This window comes from Pelodiscus sinensis, chromosome 16, assembly GCF_049634645.1.
Source record: "Pelodiscus sinensis isolate JC-2024 chromosome 16, ASM4963464v1, whole genome shotgun sequence".
In the NCBI taxonomy this organism is placed as follows: Eukaryota; Metazoa; Chordata; order Testudines; family Trionychidae; genus Pelodiscus; species Pelodiscus sinensis.
Window position 1 is genome coordinate 17298294 of NC_134726.1, and position 19946 is coordinate 17318239.

A 19946-nucleotide genomic window follows, 5' to 3' on the forward strand; every position below is an offset into this window, starting at 1 on the left:
TTGTCTGCATATGTGGTGAGTGGCAAACAGAAACAGAGGCCAGGGTCGAAAGCCTGACAAAGTTAGGTCACATTCTTCTCTCAGATCAGCACCACTCATCTGAAATCAGTCTGCTGTGTCTGCATGTCCAGATTTCCCATTAATCACATCTCAATGGGAGTTCTGCATAATACAGTACAGTCAAAGGGAGTTCCAATCATGCAAGGAAAGCAGAATATCAGAGTCTAGCTCTGTCATGCAGAGAGGAGAACTTTATCTGCACTGATTAAGTACAGCAGACAACAGAGAATTTGTTAATTATTGACTAGCCAAAAGAACCCCGTGGCTTGACAGAATCCTTAACACATTTGTTATCTACTCTCGTGCAACTCATCATGCAACATATAGCGGCACTCTGCTATAATGCGGGAATGTTTGTTTTCTTCTCTGTATACGTTTGTGTAATTTTTGCTCTTTGGGAAGACGCTCTCTTGTGCTTTCTCTTTCCAGGGCAAACAACAGACTTTGCCATGTCCTGGGAAATGGGGATGGGGTGGGAGAGGGACTCAGTGCTGGGACTCCCAGAAGGGTAAGAGCCTCAAGCAGAAGCAGTGGGTCTAGAGATGCCTGCATCATGCTCCACCTCACCCCAGTCAGCCCTCAGTGCTTCCCAGATCATGCCACATACGGCTCCAGTGGCAATTTAAAAGGGCCTTTTTAAATTGCTGGGCCCTGGGGATAACTTGCCTCCTTTTCCCTGCCTCTCCTGCCCCCCTCCCTCCATCAGCAGCCCTGTCACCTTCCTAATGTTTGTTTAATTATCTTCTGGTTTTGTGACTTGCAATGAATGTATGTAGTGATTTATCTATGTCCAGATCACCCATTTTTATGACAGTCCATTGATCCTATTTTGTTTTTAATAATTGTAATCGTTTAAAAAAATCAGACAGATGGTACTGCAATAGTACTGCAAAATGCCTCATTATGTTAATAGTTTGCAGCTGAAACTGCAACTCTGGACACACAATTCATTTTGTATTTTAGAACCATATCAAGCAATAGCTTATCGAGAGTTTGAGTTGCTTCATGATAAATCTGACAATTAACAGTTCAGTTGTACAAAGTATTAACTTGTTACCTCATGTTCAGATCTGAAAAGCAGAACCTTCTAACAGCCCAACTGATTAAAGACTTCAGTGCTGAGGTCATCACTGATTTTCTTTAGTCTTCCACTTAAGCAATGGACTCCCTTTGGTAGATTAAACTACACATTTCTGATTCCAAATTATTTAATGGCATTACCTTCTATAATTTGTATTAATGTCACCCAATTTGCAATAGATGAAAATAAAATAGTGTGATACCTCAATGATTAAAACACAGTTGTTGATGTTTGTAATATGGTATGTTATTATTTAAGATTTAGTTATTAAATTGGATTTCCCAAAGTGACCAGGAAAGCCTTAGTAAGACATTTAAGCAAGGTTTGAAGAGGGTAATTTTTTTAAATTTATATTTAATAAAAATTCAGAATGATCCAATACAAGCATTCAGACCTGAATAGAAACATAAAAGGAAACGCAACAATATTAAACAGTAGTGAACACAAATTTCTTGTTTTCAGATCTGAAGGTTATTTCACTAATCTAAAACATTATTAGTCTAGGATTTGAATGCAGCATGAGGCACTTTCCTATTCTATTTGGTCAGCTTCTCTGTGATGTCACACCAACATCCTATAGCACCCATAGGATGCACTTTTATCAGCAGACACAGCTGGGCATGGAAGTGGGACAAAAGGATAGAGACAAAACAATTGTTTCAAGTGGCTTCTCGTCTCCTTTCTCCATAAATCCAGATTCTTTTTTAAGGTCTTTGGGATTCTTTGGTCATTTAAAACTAATTTTTCTCATATAATACAGGACATTAGGAGCATTAATATTTATATTTTAATTGTATAAATGAAAATTAAGTTTGAAAGCTAACACTGACATCTCAAACTGCTGTAAAAGACACTTGAACCCATGAGGAATTTTTCCACACAGCAAATACATGTAGCAAGAACCTTACCTTATTTTTATCACATTTTTATCAATGAAACATACATTAAGAAGCCATCCATGCCAAAGAGAGTATTAGCAAGCTGTTACTGCATTCCTTGGGTCCTTGGAGGGACAGTACTCTTGGGATTGTGCCACCTAGCACAGCTAACAGCTTCCACATGTCAGAGCTTTGAAGTTCAAAGTATTATACATTTTCACCAATGAATTTGAATCCTAATGTATTAAAGAATATATTAAATTCACATGAAAGATCTAACAAACCCACCAAAGCAGAGATAAATTGGCCCTCAGAATTCTAGCCTAGTTTTAAATTAAAATTTATCTAATTTACTTCTTGGTTCTCTAGTTCATTTGGGGGCAGGTCTTAATTCAGCATTATTTCCACCTAAATCAATGGGTCTGCATGACTGAGGTTAACAAAATTAGTTTTTTTTAAATACCATATCCTGTATTAGTCATTGCTTTTATGTTCTCTTTGACAGGGAATCTTATGGTCACAAACATGTACCTAATATTAAGCACATGAGTAATATAAACTCATATAAACAGCCCCATTGTTTTTGCATGTGTAAAGCTTATTAGTATGAGTAAGAGTTTCCAGAACTGGTTGCATATTAATTTAATAGAATGTATTGAGGCTGGCATTTTCAAAAGGAACTTAAGGGAGTTAAGTGCCCAAATTCCAGTGACTTCTCAGAGGGTATGTCCACACTACAAAGTTAATTCAAACTAACAGACGTTAGTTCGAATTAACTTTGATAGGCGCTACACACACGAACCGCTAGTTCGAACTTAATTCAAACTAGCGGAGCGCTTAATTCGAACTAGGTAAACCTTATACTACGAGGACTAACGCCTAGTTCGAATTAAGTAGTTCAAATTAAGGGCTGTGAAGCCACTTAATTCGAACTAGTGGGAGGCTAGCCCTCCCCAGCTTTCCCTGGTGGCCACTCTGGGCACCACCAGGGAAACTCTTCTACCCCCATCCCAGCCCCGGAGCTCTTAAAGGGGCACGGGCTGGCTACGGTGCCTGTGCCAGATGCAAGCCTGCCAGCACCCAGCTAGCAGATCCTGCACCTGGCATGGCATGAGCCAGCCACCCGCTGCCACCCAGCCCTCTCCCTCTTCCCGGGACCAGGCTGGCAGCTCCCTGGAGCCTGCCCAGGTCTGCAAGAGGCAGGCGCCCACCTGGTCTAGTGCGGACATCGTGGACCTCATCCACGACCTCCACACTAGACACAGGAAAGTGGCCATCTAGGGCAGGAGAGCTGCCAGCCTGGCCACCCAGGAGCAGGTTTGCATGAAAATCAGGGTGGTCCAGTGAGACCCCCAACCCTGAGCCCTGAGCTTAGAATGGCCGTACTGGGTCAGACCAAAGGTCCATCTAGCCTAGTAGCCTGTCTGCTGACAGTGGCCAACACTAGGGACCCTGGAGGGGGTGGACCGAAACAATGACCAAGCCATTTGTCTTGTGCCATCCATCTCCAGCCTTCCACAAACAGAGGCCAGGGACACCATTTCTACCCCCTGGCTAATACCACTCCATAGACCCAGCCTCCATGAATTTATCTAAATTCTCTTTAAACTCTGTTCTAGTTGTAGCCTTCACAGCCTCCTGCAGCAAGGAGTTCTACAGGTTGACTATATGCTTTGTGAAAAAGAACTTTCTTTTATTAGTTGAAGCCTGCTACCCAATCATTTCATTTGGTGTCCTCTAGTCCTTCTATTATGGGAACTAATGAAGAACTTTTCTTTATGCACCCTCTCTACCCCACTCATGCTTTTATAGACCTCTATCATATCCCCCCTCAGTCTCCTGTTTTCTAAGCTGAAAAGTTCCAGTCTAATTAGCCTCTCTTCATATGGGCCCTGTTCCAAACCCCTGATCATTTTAGTTGCCCTCCCCTCTCCCACCCTCTCTCTTCCCCCTCCCACCTCCTTTTCTCAGTCTCCCCGGGTTTTGTTCAATAAAGAGAGTTTCTATTTTTGAACACACGTGTCCTTTATTTTGTACATCAGGAAGGGAGGCTATGGAGGGGTAAGTGGAAGGAGGTGAGGGAGGAATGGGGTACGAGCCCCCGATGGGGAGGACTGGGGTAGCTCTGCGGGCTCCTCGGGGTGTAAGCTCTCCTTCCGCCCCCCGATTGCCCACCCCCCCCAGATGGCAGCCTGCGGCAAGTGCAGCCGGGCTGATGGCCGAGTGCTGTGATGTCCCAAGTGTGGGCACTCAGGGCACTCCAAGCCAGGACTGCTTTGCAGGTGGGGAATCCCTGAGAGCTGTCTGTCCGGGGTGGGGTCGGGTCCCTTTAAACACAGCCCTCGGCTAGCCTGAGGCAGCAGCTCCACGCTCTAAGTCCTAATCTGATGCCCTGCCGGCACTGCTTCTGGCCATCCTTAACCTCGGTTCAGGGTCCACTCAATGTGGACATGGTAGTTCGAATTAGCAAAACGCTAATTCGACCTAGTTTTTAGGTCTAGACGCACTAATTCGAATTAGCTTAGTTCGAATTAACGAATTTGAATTAAGTTAGTTCGAATTAGTGCTGTAGTGTAGACATACCCAGACTGTGTTGTATGTGTTGGACTACATTGCCTGATATTTTCAGACTTTCTGATCTTAAAAGATGAAGCAGCAAATGCATTATTCTTAATATCATTATGTAGAAGAGAAGGCTGAATATTTTTCTTACTGAGGCAACTCACTCTGAAAGCAGGGGTAGAAAAATTCAAGTTGTTTCTGTTGGAGTTTGCAAAGTAACAAATAAATACAACGAACTCTGATAGGGTATGTCTACACTACCCCGCTAGTTTGAACTAGCGGGGTAATGTATGCATACCGAACTTGCTAATGAAGCCTGGGATTTGAATTTCCCGGGCTTCATTAGCATAAAGCCGGCTCCGCCATTTTTAAAAGCCGGCTAGTGCGAACCCCGTGCCGCGCGGCTACACGCGGCACGGGCTAGATAGTTCGAACTACATAGCCATTCCGATCTATCTGTACACCTCGTTCCACGAGGCGTACAGATAGTTCGGAATAACTACGTAGTTCGAACTATCTAGCCCGTGCCGCGTGTAGCTGCGCGGCACGGGGTTCGCACTAGCCGGCTTTTAAAAATGGCGGAGCCGGCTTTATGCTAATGAAGCCCGGGAAATTCAAATCCCGGGCTTCATTAGCAAGTTCGGTATGCATACATTACCCCGCTAGTTCGAACTAGCGGGGTAGTGTAGACATACCCATAGTGAATGGGAGACAAAACAATGTTCTTATTATATCACACATTCCAACATTGATGTTGCTCCTTCTATACAGGAACACTACAGAGTAAATATTATGTACAGTATCATGCTGAATTAACAACATCCTTGCTTAAATGGATGCAAGTATTGTATTTCAGCTGGTCATTACATGGCTTAAGTACTGTGCCACAATACTGCATAAAGAGATGTTGCATGGTAAGAATAAAATCATTTGATGCTGTTGTTTAAAAACAAATTTAAGACACAAAAAAGCTTTAGCCTGCATTAAAGATTAACTGCTCAGTTCTGTTCTTGAACAAGATAAAATAAAGCTTATGAAACCCTTCCAAAAACATTTTTCCTGCTGTGTAAATTATCTATTTATATATTTTAGAAATACGTGTCAGTCTGTTTGTGAGTTCATTTGTTCAAGAACTCCTCCTAAATGACAAGAGCTAGGACCCCCACATTTGGTAAGCAGCTTCCTCTTATCCTAACTTAAAGCGAGATCAGGGTTTGGTTGTGCCAGGACAATGAGATGTGCCTGGAATTTGATTAGTTCTCATAAAATGGAAAGGGAGGGGTCTGGCAGGAGGGAGTTAAGCTGCAGAATGACCACAGGGAGCAGCAAGGGGCCAGCGGTGGGGTCTGGAATTACAATTGCTTTGCCTTGGTAGTAAAAAGAAACTGAATGGGGGAGTTGAGGACGGAGGCTTTTTATAGTCTCATTTATAAACATGTAGTATGTGCATGCAAAGCCCATGAAAACGGCTGCTTTCCAAAAGGTTCTGAACTTTACACACCTCTCACATCCGTAGATCTGTGTGGGCAATCTCTGAAGGAGCTTTATTATTCCTCTTTTATGGAGGAAGAAAACAGTGAGTTTTTGGCAGAGTGAGATTAAAATGGGTCTAATTTTCAAAATGGCTTGATGCCACATGGCAGGTCATGGGGTAGACAGAGGAAAATAACTCAGATCTTTGTGACTCAGTCTCTGCTCTAAATACTGTGCGATGCTGTATCTAACCAAAGAGTGGCATTATATGAAAATTATGATTTCAGAATAGAATGCAGCTGGTGATCCTTGACTGCCTAACTGCATCTGAAATAATGATAAGAAAATATAGAGGTCCAAAGTGACTTGTCCTATGTCAAAAACAAAAGGTTTGGTTTTAATGTTTGAAATATTCACAATAATAATAATGTTTTCATTAAATTACTTTTGCCTTAAAACTTCTGGGATTCTAAAACCCTATTGAATATTATTACTTTTTGCTCGGAAGATATTTTCAATGGCAAATGTAATTTCCGAAAGCAACGTGGAAGAGAAGATGAAGATATTATTTAAAGATGTTTACTGTTTTGTTTTCTTATGTGTTTGGTTGACTGTACTTCTGACATACAGTCATTAAGTCAGATCTCTTTTTTGTACCTCAAATACTCTTCATCAGACACAATGAATGAGAATATTAAACTAATTAAAACCGGATGCCTAGTACATTTTTTGGAAATGTAGCCCAAATTATGCTTGTATTAACTTTGCATATTTAAAATGTGAAAATAAACCAGAGTGCTATTTTAAAATAGCTGAGTACCACAAACAGACTGCAAACATACTATCTTATAACATAAAAAATGCCAAATTTTTATTTTCTTGTTAGTATAGCGATATTTAAATCAAATAAATTACCACAGATTTCAAAAGAAATATTTAATACAACAAAGTATTTAGAAAATTATATGTACATTTATGTAAAAATTCTAAAATGTAAACATTAACATAACGTCTTACAAATAATAGAGTTTATAGATGCTTATCTAAATACTATATATACATATATGCTACCTTAGAATTAAAATAATGTTTCCTATTTTCTACAGTTATGTAACAAAAGCAAAAAGAAACCTTTCGCTAGCAGGTTTGGTCCCAGACAAAAGAGTACGTTAGTATGTTTTGTTCTACATTCATAACTTCTTAGAAAGAGCAGACCTTCAGAATTATTATTTCTTTTCAAAAGATTTTATTTTCCTTTAAATTCATTATATGTAAACTTATATACTCTTAATATTTCAAATTATCCATAAAATTAAATCAGCTACCAGTTTAACTTTTCTCAGTGACATGGGTACTGCTATTCAAATATTGGTAAAACTCCAGTGCAAATGTATTTGATCAATTCCTCCTTAAATACTACCGTGAATTACTTGTGTGTAAATTCATGCCAATGTAAACAGAAAAATCAGGAGAGTTCTTATTAATAAAATATCTGTATTGATAGATTTCAATATTAGAATTGAATTATATGTAACAGGACCATAAAGTAAACGTTTTTGGGGCAGGGCACAGAATAGGGCACAAAATTTACTGGGTCACAACATTGTGCAGCAGCCGTGAAGAACAAAGGGTACAAAGCAAACATTTAATCTTTTCTTGAAATTGTAATAAACATAATGCACATCAATTTATAGTTTTAAGCATTACTCATAATAGTATTAGTTTAATATATTAAAATGATTTTTAAGACATTGCACATATCTAATGCTATAAAACCATGCATTCAAAATGGCTGAATTCTCAGCAAATTAATATTTCATATTGTGGCATGTGAGATAGGCCAAAAAAATAACGAGGAAACGGTAAGGAGACAAGTTCATTAGTCTCATGATGCAAATAGATGGAGCTTGAATACTCCTAGCATGAGCAGGAGGGTGCTGTTCTCATTGGACTCAAGGACTTAGTTCCACTGTCATCTGGGCTCTGATAATTTAATTTCCCTATATGCCTGAAGCTCCCATTGGTAGAACAGAACACTGACATTGAGTTAACTCTGTTGTGCTGACATCCCTTATGATGTCTTTGTGCCATCTGGTGACCGCCCCTCTGTGTCAGGAGATTGCCCTCTAATCTAAAAGCACAATTTTGGTTATGATCTCACCTGCTTTCAAAATAGTTGTTCCACAGGTTTCCCATGGAATTTGGGTAACTCTAAGAACATGAATATTTTGATTCATGAGATGTAGGACAAAAAAGTGTTTTTAGAGGGCAGTCAAGTAATTAAAAATTAATCACAATTAATACTGCTGTGAAACAATAATAAAACACTATTTATTTAAATATTTAGGATGTTTTTAAGATTTTCAAATATATTGATTTCCATCACAAAACAGAATATAAAGTGTACAGTGACAACTTGATATTTATTTTTTATTATAAATACTAGCACTGAAAAAAATAAATATTATTTCTCAATTCACCAAATTTGAGTACTGTAATGATTTATCATGAAAGTTGAATTTACAAATGTAGAATTATGTACAAAAAAATGGCACTCAAAAAAACAAGTAAAACTTTAGAGCCTACAAGTCCATCAGTCCTACTTCTTGTTCAACCAATTACTCAAACAAGTTTGGTTACAAATTTCAGCTCTTCAGATTCTTAAATCTTGGATCAAGTGCTGTAGCCATCCTTAGAAATCTCACATTGGTATCTTCTATGTGTTTTGTCAACTCTACATTGAAAGTGTTCTTAAAATGAACATATGCTGGGTATGATAGCACATGAAATATATGGCAGAATGTGGGTAAATAAGAACAGGAGACATACAATTCTCCCCCAAAGAGTTCAATCAAAAATGTAATTAACAGATTTTTGTTTTTAATGAGCATCATCAGAATGGAATTATGTCCTCTGAATGGCATCTGAAGCATGAAGGGCATATGAATGTTTAACATCTGTTGCATGTAAATACCTTGCAACGCTGGCTACAAATGTTCCATGCAAATGCCTGTTCTCATTTTCAGGTAACACTGTAAATAAGAAGCAAGCAGCCTTATATCCTATAAATGTAAACATACTTTCATGTTTGTGACTGGCTGAACAAGAAGTAGGACTGAGCACACTTGAAGGCTCTAGCATTTTGTTTTGTTTGAGTGTAGTTATGTAACTAAAAAAAAATCTACATTTGTAAATTACACTTTTAGAATAGAGATTCATCTCATGCAAGTATTGTAGCTATAATTGAAAAATACTATTTCTTTTAGCATTTTGACTACACAAATATTTGTAATAAAAATAATATAAAGTAAGCACTGTACACTTTATATTCTGTCGCAACAGAAATCAACATATTTAAAAATGTAGAAAAACATCAAAAACATTTATTAAATTTCAATTGGTATTCTATTAACAGTGCAATTCATTAATTTTTTTAAATTGTGATTAATGTTTTTAGTTAATCACAAGTTAACTATGGATTAATAGCTCTAGTTTTTTTTCAGAAACCTTTGAAAACAATACAAAATCTGTGTAGAATCAGAGAAGTCCCAGTAGAATTTTGAAGCAAGATAAATCCAAACAGAAAGTGAAAACCTTAAGTAAGCTCATTGATGAACAGGTGCTTTTATAAAGGAAATAGAATGTATTTTGCTGGTTTATACACTCTGCTATCAGGGAGGGTTAAAAGCTTCATGTCTGTTACTAAAACTTATGTTGCCATAGTTTGCAAATAGTTAATATTATAAGAATGCCACTCAGGAATGTAACATATTTGAGGCTTTTCATTTATTTATAGGTACACTTGGCTAATAAATATTAATTAGTCCAGAAATTCTGTCCTATAAGATAATTCACTTTCCTGCAGTCTTAGCAGCCCTTTTCACAATAGCTAGGTGCAGTGAAAAGGATCAAATCCGGAACTAAGAAAAGATGTGGGGAGAGTCCCACCAAACATACGCCTGTAAGTAGGACACTAATTAGAAATAGAATGTGACTTTTCTAGCAACTTCAGACTTAGTCCTGGTATGTACTCCTGTTCAGCTTCTCTAACTTACTTCCCTGCCTACCTCTTAGCTCATATAACTTCTTCTCTAACTCCTAACTTTCCTCAGATGCTGGAAGAGAGCCTCTTTCTCCAGAACGTTCAGGTGAGAGCCTCATCTTGCAACATGTCTTCAACTCCCTTCTTCGAGCTTCCATGCTAGTTCCTCCCCAAGACCTGCATGACCTTCAATGCTACTCACTTCCCCCTGTGGCCCCAAGCTTAGCAGGAGGCCCATTGGGAGAAAGTGAGCCAGAGGAGCAGACAGAGTTTGAATTTCTTAAAGCCTGAAGCCTTTATTTTACAGTGTACCCCCAACAACAACAGAGGAACCTCTCAAATCACCTTTTACAAATCTGGGAATTAGTTTGTGAAATATCAAGAGTTTAATATTTTCCCAGTTGAAAATGGATTGATTCAGTTGCCATCTTTGGATAGGTAAGATTTATACATCAACTAGAGTTCATAGGCAAAGTTTGGGTTTTCTTGAGGCCCATTTCTAAAACAACAAAAGAAAGCTTTTACTTCTGATGTACTGATAAGAAACTATCACCTCTCTAGATCATTAATATGAACCGACAGAGAGCATCACTAGTTCACGCAATACTCATTCTAGGTCCCATTTATTACTAGCTAACTGCCCTGAGCCAGTCAACCCTATATATTAGTAGGTTCCTACTATGTTCAGTGATTTGACAGCTTGAAATAAGCCATTGTTCTACAATTACACATTACTTTCATAACAAAATGCACCTTAACAGCTGAGTCTTAGTTGTGAGCCAAAGTCAAATTTACTGTCATTATGCCATATCTGCAAATATTTATCATATTAATCCCATCACAATGGTTTAAATTTGCAGTACATTTTGTACAATGACATAATTTGTTTACAACTGTCTGACCATCTATTTTTTTAAACTACACTGTCTTAGAAATTATTAATCCTTCCACCAATGTGTGATTTAATAGACAGGTCAAGTTAAGCTTTTGCTACTTTGTCATTATCCTGCCTCTGAATAAGCTTGGGAATTTTTTGTTTTGATTTAAATGGGAAATTTGATTAAAGACAGGATTTAAGTCAGTGTATTATATTCTGTGTATAGAATGCCAGAATCTCTAAATAGATGAGATTCTGAATATCTGTAGACAATCCTATCTGCAATAAAACTGAAACTGTTCTGCTACCTACTTTAAGTTTCTTAGGAAGTTATTTACTTTGACTATAATAGAAAAATAGCATTAAAATCTTTTCTACAATTTTTTGTAAGTATACACAAAAGATTCCAGATTAAGACCATTGGAGATTCAAACTGTCTGTATACATAGGCCCTATGAAATGTGTTTTATTATTGTGGATTTTCAGATTTATTATTTTCTGATTTTTCCCCCCATTTAAAAAGTAATAATTCCATCCCCTGCAGCCCCAGCACTGCAGTGGGGACAGAGAACTCCTCCAAACCTGGGGGCTGCAATGAAGAGAAATCTTTATTTTTGAGGATAGTGCTGCATTCCATGTTTCCATTCCAGGATTCCGTCCATGTTCATGTTAATGCAGATTTCATAGGCCCCTAATATACAGAACAGATACTGAGTTGGAGGTAGCACTGAAAGTTTCTCTGTGCTGTCCTGATGTTTTGCCACAATCCTAAACCTGAAAGACACCTCTGGAAAAGACAGGACAATTTCATTGTTAACCTAACTGCTCAGATTACCACAAAACACTGGTGTTCAGTGATATATATACACACTTACCTACTAAGAACTGGATTGCTGCCAACTCATTTTGCACAGACTGATGAAAGTCACTGCTTTCATTCACTACCATTCTGGGTTAGATTTGCAAAAGCAGTGTTTAATAAGCAGTACTGCATACATTTAATTAAGTGCATGGGAGAAATTGAAAGTATTCTTATATATATAATAAACCATTGTTATAATTACATTATTTTCTATGCAAACATAATATAACATTTCTAGATTTTTAACTTACATGATCAAGATTTCCAGTCCCCAAACATTTTAAAAGGATTGATCATCAGAGGCTAGGTTCTTAGAATTAATTGGTAATTAGTCCTCTTTTGTCTCAGGTGCCAAAAATTAGGACAGACAAAATCAGTAGTCACTTCTGAAAATCTTGGCAAGAATCCTTAAACGATTAAATTCTGTTCACTTTATTCATATGAGTAGTCTCATGGTTCTCATGTGAGTAAAGCAAGCAGGATCTGGCTCATATTGTATAATCTGTTATCGAATGTTTCTACTGAGTCTACAGGCTCAGCTACTGTATAACTTTTTATACTGTGTAATTGCAGAGTCCACTGAACTATTTTCTTAAAGAGATCACAGATGAATATTTAAGAACACAAGTTAATATAACAAAATGAAGGTTCTCTGCAGCCCCTAAATTTACTATTATGTATGCATTTTATGCTAAAATTAGCAGAGAACAACTTGTACACTGTAAACGAGTCCAATATTTTTTGATATATTTATTTATATACTAAAAATTAAGCAAAGCAAATTAATCAGGAGAGAGAGAGAATTTTAAGAGCCAATAGAGAGCAAATTCTTTGTAAATAGCTCAAAAGGACAGTTTTAAAAATATGGATAGTACACGTCATCCTGTTTAGTGTGCGTCTGTTAAATTAAGTTTCCTCACTATTTGCAGCTTTTCAAGGGAGCGGGGGGGGGAGGGAGGGCAAATCTGTACATTGTGAGCTATTTTCTGAAGATGAAAACAGATTCATGAGGTAAACACATCTAAATCCAATTCTCCCTAAAGGAATTTATGTAAGGTGGGCTTTCTGTTCAATTTGTAATTCAACTCTAGTAGGCAAAATTTGGCATATGAATTAGTAATTCAGATTACACTCCTGTCAATCTTGTAAAGCCTTTAGACCTTTCAAAGATATGAATTCTTAGTCAATCTATGAATTTTTCAACAAAGAAACTTCAAAATATAAGTTATGCATCAAATTAATTGGTTCGGAGATGCTTTAGCTTGTGGTCTGCTTGCAGATTTTATTTATTTATTTTTAAACAAACACCCACATACTGGATTCAAACATCAATATTAAGTCATTTTCTGATGTAACTAAGACATCTAGCTTTTCTAATAAGATGCCCTTTGGTATTCATTTGTAAAGGAGCTCTTTTATAGATGTGCAGAAGATACTGAAGGAGCAGATAAGATTGCAAGTATAAGAGTAATATTTCATTTTTGGGACATAATTTTTCTTTTAGACTCTCACGTTTTAATAGCTGCTTGCTGCTAGTTGCCTTTTTCCATCACTTACTGAAATTTACACACAGTGTATGTCAGTGTTAGCATTATAGGACTTGCTCTTCACACTCAGAAGCTAGTTCTGCAACCATTCTTCATTCCGAGCAATCCTTATTCATGTGCTTTGTCCGGCTGAAGTCAATAGGGCTTCTCATGAATAAGTGCCACAAAATGGGACACTGGCTTGCAGAATGTAGGTCTCAGTTTGTTAGACTTTTAAAAATAGCAGCTCTACATTCACAAAAGTACATTAATAAGTGGATTATTCCTCTGAAAAAAACTTTGGGTTTCTATAACTACTGTCAGGTATTAATATAATAAGCTGGCAGTGTAATAACAAAATGACTGCACTGTACCTCTGAGCAGGAGTCATTGTCTAGTTTGCTGAGGAAAAGAGAACAACGCTTTAAGGGAGAAGGAGAGAGGTGAAAAGCTGCTGTAAAAGGGGGTGGGGGTCAGTGTAGTGACACTGACACAGTCCCTGCGACCAGAAGGGTGGAGGAGTTGAAAAGGGGCAGCCCAGGCATGAAATGCCATTTTTCCTTGCAGAAGGTAAGGCAGCTCCTCCTCTGGAGGTAGCAAAATGCCAGGTTTGGTCAGGACCTGCTGTGGGCATTGATCGCAGTAGCCACTTCTTTCAGGGCTTCTAGGAAGGACTTTTTCCCTCATTCGCAGATTGGCCTGAGAGAGAGGTGAGGGTTTTACCTCCTGCACTGCAGGTTCACGGAGGGCTTTTTTATGGTGAGACGTGAAAGGAGTTAGGTTGTATGTCATAACTCATGATGTAAGTGGAACAGACGTCCAGTACAGGTACTCAATAGAGAAGGTGTTCAGTGACTAGATAAATGGCTTCGTAAAGGACTTGAAAAGGAGGTGCTGGTTAAAGGAATAGAAAGGGGTGGTGTTCAGGGCTCCTATAAATGGTACATTAGGGAGCCAAGTCCCCTTTCTTACTGCTTACCTTAACTTTCCTGCAAGCGGGTGTGTGGACTGCAAGGCCTCAGCAATGGGTGGTTGGGGGACTGAGATGGAAAAAGGTGAGGACAGGTGGAAGCCCAGGCAGTAACTGAATGAACATGGAGTTACTTGCAGGGTGTAATTTATCTGCCTGGTCGTCACAGACATCTTATAATAAAGTTGCAGACTCATTAAAGCCATATCAATATTCCAGCCTATGGGAAACAGATTATTCAAGCAATTTGTGAGAAGAGACTTGTTCTGTTACACACATAAATATTCTGTAGTAAACGTGAATGGATATTAGTTAAGACTCAGTACGGGGCTGGGATGCAGAAGGGGGAAAGGTGGTCAAAGCAATCTTTACTAACAGATGTTGTGAATTGGATTCCAGTTGATCCATTTCAGGATTTTCAGAACTTGTAACAATTATTCTCCCAGTTTTCTTTAGTTATTCTCACAACATCATTACAAGTCACTTCACAGTAAAAAGAGGACAGGCACTTTTCAATCCTTTAGCAACAGCATTTCACGTGTTTTACAAAGTAGCTGTAAGAAAGGCCAAATGTCCCCTTACTTTAATGTTGAGAGACTGTTTTTATAACATCAGCAAGAAATCAATAACAGAACAAAGCCAAATGCTAGAATATCCTATCTGCAACACGTTAACATTGTGTTTCCTTTTTTGATAAGCTTCTTGAGTTGTCTTATACTGCACTTTGCCTTGCAGCAAAAACAAAAATTTCAATAGAAAATTATTAGAATCTCCATTTTTGAAGAATTACTCTTCACAAGTGAGAGCTTCTGGGAATATCTGACTAGAAACATACAAAAGCTATTTTTGTCCTTTTTACTGTTTTTTCTCCTGCCATTTACTTTGGAATGTTTTTAAAAGCCCCTTGAGTGCATCAGAGTATCATAACGAAAAGCAACAGTCATTCCATTTCCAAAAGGCAATGGGTTAGGAAAGTTTTTAAGTGCAACTTTCTGACACATATTGATTAGTGATAATTACAGTGGTTCTTTTTAGAAAAAAAATTTTCTGGACATGATGCACACAGATGTCAGGAACAGAAACAGATGGTACTAGTGGAAGAGAGACTACAGCACAAATACAGGATTCATAGTAGTAGAATAAGTTCAGAAGAAAAAAGAATGCTTTACAAAACAAAGGAAGTATGTATACAATTTGCTGTGTCCCCTGTGAAGAGCTCTTATATTTCAGTGGGAAAATGCTTGCTGCTTTCAAAAGTGACCTGTTAAATCAGAATGATGAACCATAGTATTTAGAGTCTCCTTTCAGGAATTAACTCAATGCAGCGGAATCCTCCCCAGGGCATTTCACAATCAACAGTATGGAATAGATCCGTTTAAAATACAGGGTGCTGATGATGGTCAGAGGTCACCACTTTGAGGCTCTAAGTTACGTGGCTCCCTCTGGTGGTGCCGAGATAACTTTGGAAAGCGGGTAGTCACTCTTGAGCGATTGCATTTGCTTACTGGTTCTCCCACAGGCTGGATATCACTACGAAAAAAGAAAAACAAAATCATCAGAACAAGTTGATGTTGTATGTAAATTCTCTTGTAGTTATTCTATATGCAGAAAAAGTAGATGTTATGAGAATCCAGCACATACCTTTAACTATATGGACTTAAATTATTCATACTGCTAACAGAACTCTGAATTACAATGCTCTTGTAAAAATGGGAATAAGTAGGATTTTATGGAAGACAATTTCTAGGATAAAAACATAGCTCACTTGGTTGAAGTTCAGAGAAGGCATTAAAAGGAATATATGTAAAGGCAAAAGTTTGGATGATGCCTTAGTTAATTTTTTCTAATTATGGATGGACGTATCCTTACATGACAAAGTACATTAGTAAAACACTACCGCTGGGAATTCTTCATTCTGTTCTGATCCACAACAGACTGTGATTTTACATGACTGAGTCTTCCGAAAAAAAACTTACTTGGAAAACCAAATATTCTAAGAAAAACAATGAAAAATTCTGCTTACTTGCATGTCATTCAGAGACTATAGACTCCTCAAAAAATTGTAGTACAAAGGAATAGTGTACTTTTGCCATACTTTTAGAGGACTCGACAGGACTTAAAAATCTGCAGTTTACTCACGTCTCAATCAACATCACTGATTAGCATTTCACAAACCAGCCAAATGATAACAAGGTTATGCAGCATGCAAAGTCAAAGTTATTTTGACATATAAAAATCAGCTATTTATACCAATTTTCAATCTCTGTTGATGAATTAAGAAGAGAGATGCTCTTCTGCAGTCCTGACTATTTTGGGTGAAAGTGGATGTATTTTTGAAGCAAACAATGAAGTCACTCCATGTAGATGTCCTTTCCTTGCTGGATGACATTTATCACAGTGCAGAGAGCCTTCCTAATGTTTATTTCCTTTGTAAAAACACTTGGAGAGCTACTGATGAAAAGCATTATGTAAGAGATAGTATCGTTATTATATGCACCCTTAGATTCCATTTATACCAGTGGTGGGAAACTTGTGGCCCAGCATTGTTCTATGTGTGGCCCACGAGACATTCTGTTTATTGTTGCCCAAGAGCAGGGTTGCCAGATTCCACTGGATTCTGTCTGTGTCATTTTTTCCTACCAGTATTACTAAGGTAACATGCACACAAAGCAAGGACATGTGAAGTGAGGTACAAGCTGATTGCACACATATTGAGTGTAAGAGCTGTATATTTCCTCTACCTCCAATCAAAGCACCGCTACAGTGCAACCAGCACACCCCACAAATTCTAGATGTGCAAGTGCAGTTGGCACAACTAGCCTATCCCAGGAGAACATGTTGGTTGCAACAGCCTTGTGGCCCACTGAGATTAAAGAGGGCCACTCATGTAGCCCACTCACTAGTGTATTTTGAAGGCTTAAATGGAAGGAACTTAAGTAGCACATATGCTTCGTACAGGCTATGTTCACGAGTGCAAAATTTACCCTCAGAGAGCTGATTACTGTAGTAAGGTATGTCAGTACTTCATTTTGTCGGTGGCAACCATCAGTTTTGTACGGCTGTTGAACAGTTGCCAATATTCCCCAACATAATGGACAGAGGTTCCAGAAAATACCCTGACAAAGGCACTGCTATATTGAAAATATTAGCAGAAAATAAAAATGCTTTTCAAAGAACAGTGTGAAGTTTCATTATTGTGCATTTCCTTAGCAGAATAGTTTGAAGTGGCCCCAGTTTCTTTAAATATATTGATTTTAACTAAAGTTCATCAGAGAGCTCCTAATACCGAATTCCTCTGCTGCGAGCAGAAAGTCCACTACATGAAAATAGCTCCACAAAGTTCTTAGCAATCTCAAAATCTATAGCTAGTAACACACTTGTTCTGTTTGTTCTATAGCAAAGTTTACAAATTACAGCTTTATTTCCTTGCTTTCTTTTCAATAAAATCAAAACATTAACATTTAGCTAGGTACATAATCATACGTTGTACTAGCCACAGATAATTAGATTTCCATTTCTGCATTTTCAGGTTTTATGATTGTTTATTTTGTGACATCACAGCCCTGGAGAATCCAAATTAACAAAAGCTATATGCAGTACCCAGAAGATCCTGCTTTCTGAATCAATTTCACTTGTGTATATTAATGATTTCTCTATTCTATTATTATGAATATAGGTGCTGTGGGAGAGTATTTATTACTTATTATTATTACCACCATGTTAATAAACCAATTATCCAAGATGGCATCATCATTAACTGAAATGTGTATGCCAGTTGCATGATGTCATCTGCATAAGCTAAGGAGTTTAGCTCTAGATCATCCACATTCCCCAACTCATGTAACATTCTTAATGCTTAAGAACATGCGGAAAAGTGACTGTGATTCCCTACCCCCTTTTCTTACACCATGGCAAGATGTGGGGAGAGGCTATGTACTCCTGGAAGGGGCGGGGCCCTTGGTGCTGTACCACCTCCCCCCAGCCAACAGAGCTACCTGCAGTGCCACGTGGCATGCTTTGGCCGCAATGTAAAGGGCCAAGGACTCCAGCCACCGCTGTTGTAAAGGGCCAAGGACTCCAGCCGCCGCCACAGTAGCAATGGTGGCCAGGAGCCCTGGGCCCTATTGAATCGCTGGGAAGCAGGGCAGTTGTCCCTTTTCCCCCACACTGTCAATGGGCCTGTCTTACACCAAACTGACTTGAAGTGGCTTAATTCTCTAGAAATTATTAAGGCCCTGTAAGAATCTTTATATGTAGCTTATATAATTGCAATTACCTTATCTGAAACTCTATGTGCTTTTCCCACTTTCCATCAGGTTTTCCTACAAACCAACTCTAATACCTTTGTGAAGCTGATGAAAACAGCAAACGTCTTTAACCTGCTTTCTCACTTTTTGTTCCATTAACAAAAAGCATGGGCATGAATAAATAATAAATGCAACTTGGTCCTGGTCTGAAGTTGCACTGTTCTTTGCCTAATAATTTTTCTAGAAATGTCCTTTATCTGGTGACAATTACTTTATCATAATTTTTCCCAGTACTATCTGTCTGTCTATCTATCTATATTTTAGAGTATGTCTGTGTGTCTATCTGTGAGTCCGTTTGTTCAAAAATTCCTAAACAGTAATCCTAAATTTGGTGTGCAGCTCCTCTTCTCCTAACTTAAAGCAAGGTCAGGAGAAGGAAAAGGAGAGTCTTCCATAACATGCAAAGGGAGGGGCTGCTGTTTGGAGGGATGTGATATGAGAGTGGCCACTGGGGACAGCGAACCTGTAGGGGAAAACTATCCTGTAGAGCAGGGGTGAGGTATCTAAGGTCCAGCGTGGCTAGATCTGGCCCCTTAGGCTCAGAGCTCCTCCCAGTATCGAGGAGCCCATGCTGGCACTCCAGACCTTCCGCCGCCCCACTGCGGGGCTGGAGCACACAAAATCTATTAGTCTGGACTTTCCCCTCCCCCAGGCTCTAGTGTGTGAGGGGAATGTGGGGAATGTCTTCCTCCTTCTCAGTTGGGGGGCAGGTCAGTGAGTGTTTCTTTTTGCTTCTCACTTGTGTGTGGCCCCCCCCGACTGAGTTTTCTGTGGGTCAGTGGCCCCTGACCCAGAAAAGGTTCCTCACCCCTGCTGTAGAGTGTCCGCTGGGGGCAGCCGCATCACACAGGAGTTTCCAGCAGGGCTGAGGCTCTGCCATTTTGCCTGGCAGCACACTGAGTAAGTAGCATCCCTGCCCCTAACTCTTCCCCCTGCTCTGGATGAAAGGTGGGCTGGGGGTGGGGGGAGAAACAGAAAACTCCCCTGGGGTCTGGGTGGGATCGGGGGGGGGGGGGAGAGAGAAAATACCCCTGGGGGCTGGGGCTGGGAGAGAGAGAGAAAAGGTCTGTACTGGATGGGACCCCCCCTGCCCTGAGCCCCTCCTCACCTTCACCCCTTATTCTCACAACCCCTGTCCCCAGCCTCTTGCACCCCCACAGCCACAAGCCCTGAGCGCTGCACTCCCACACATGGCCAGCCCCCTGTCCTTTATGACGCAGGCACCACTGAGTAAGTCTGCTAGTACCTCCATCATTTGAATTTGCAGGATCTCTTTTCTTCAGGATTGGTTTAGCTATTGCTTTTAGT

General features: G+C 39.1%; 1 protein-coding gene across 4 annotated transcripts in view; it reads right to left on the reverse strand.

Annotated features, from left to right (window-relative positions):
- Positions 1-6893: 6893 nt before the first annotated feature.
- The window catches only part of SNX29 (sorting nexin 29), a 463946-nt gene continuing 450893 nt past the window's right edge, over positions 6894-19946 (reverse strand). For 2 of the 4 annotated variants that reach the window (XM_014577718.3, XM_014577716.3), the window contains exon 21: positions 6895-15861. In XM_014577718.3, coding sequence (XP_014433204.2) covers positions 15732-15861 — 130 coding nt within the window. In that variant the 3' untranslated portion in view covers positions 6895-15731. Of the gene's footprint in view, positions 15862-19946 lie in introns of all 4 variants that reach the window. The other 2 variants (XM_075899351.1, XM_075899353.1) reach the window with 2 other exon arrangements.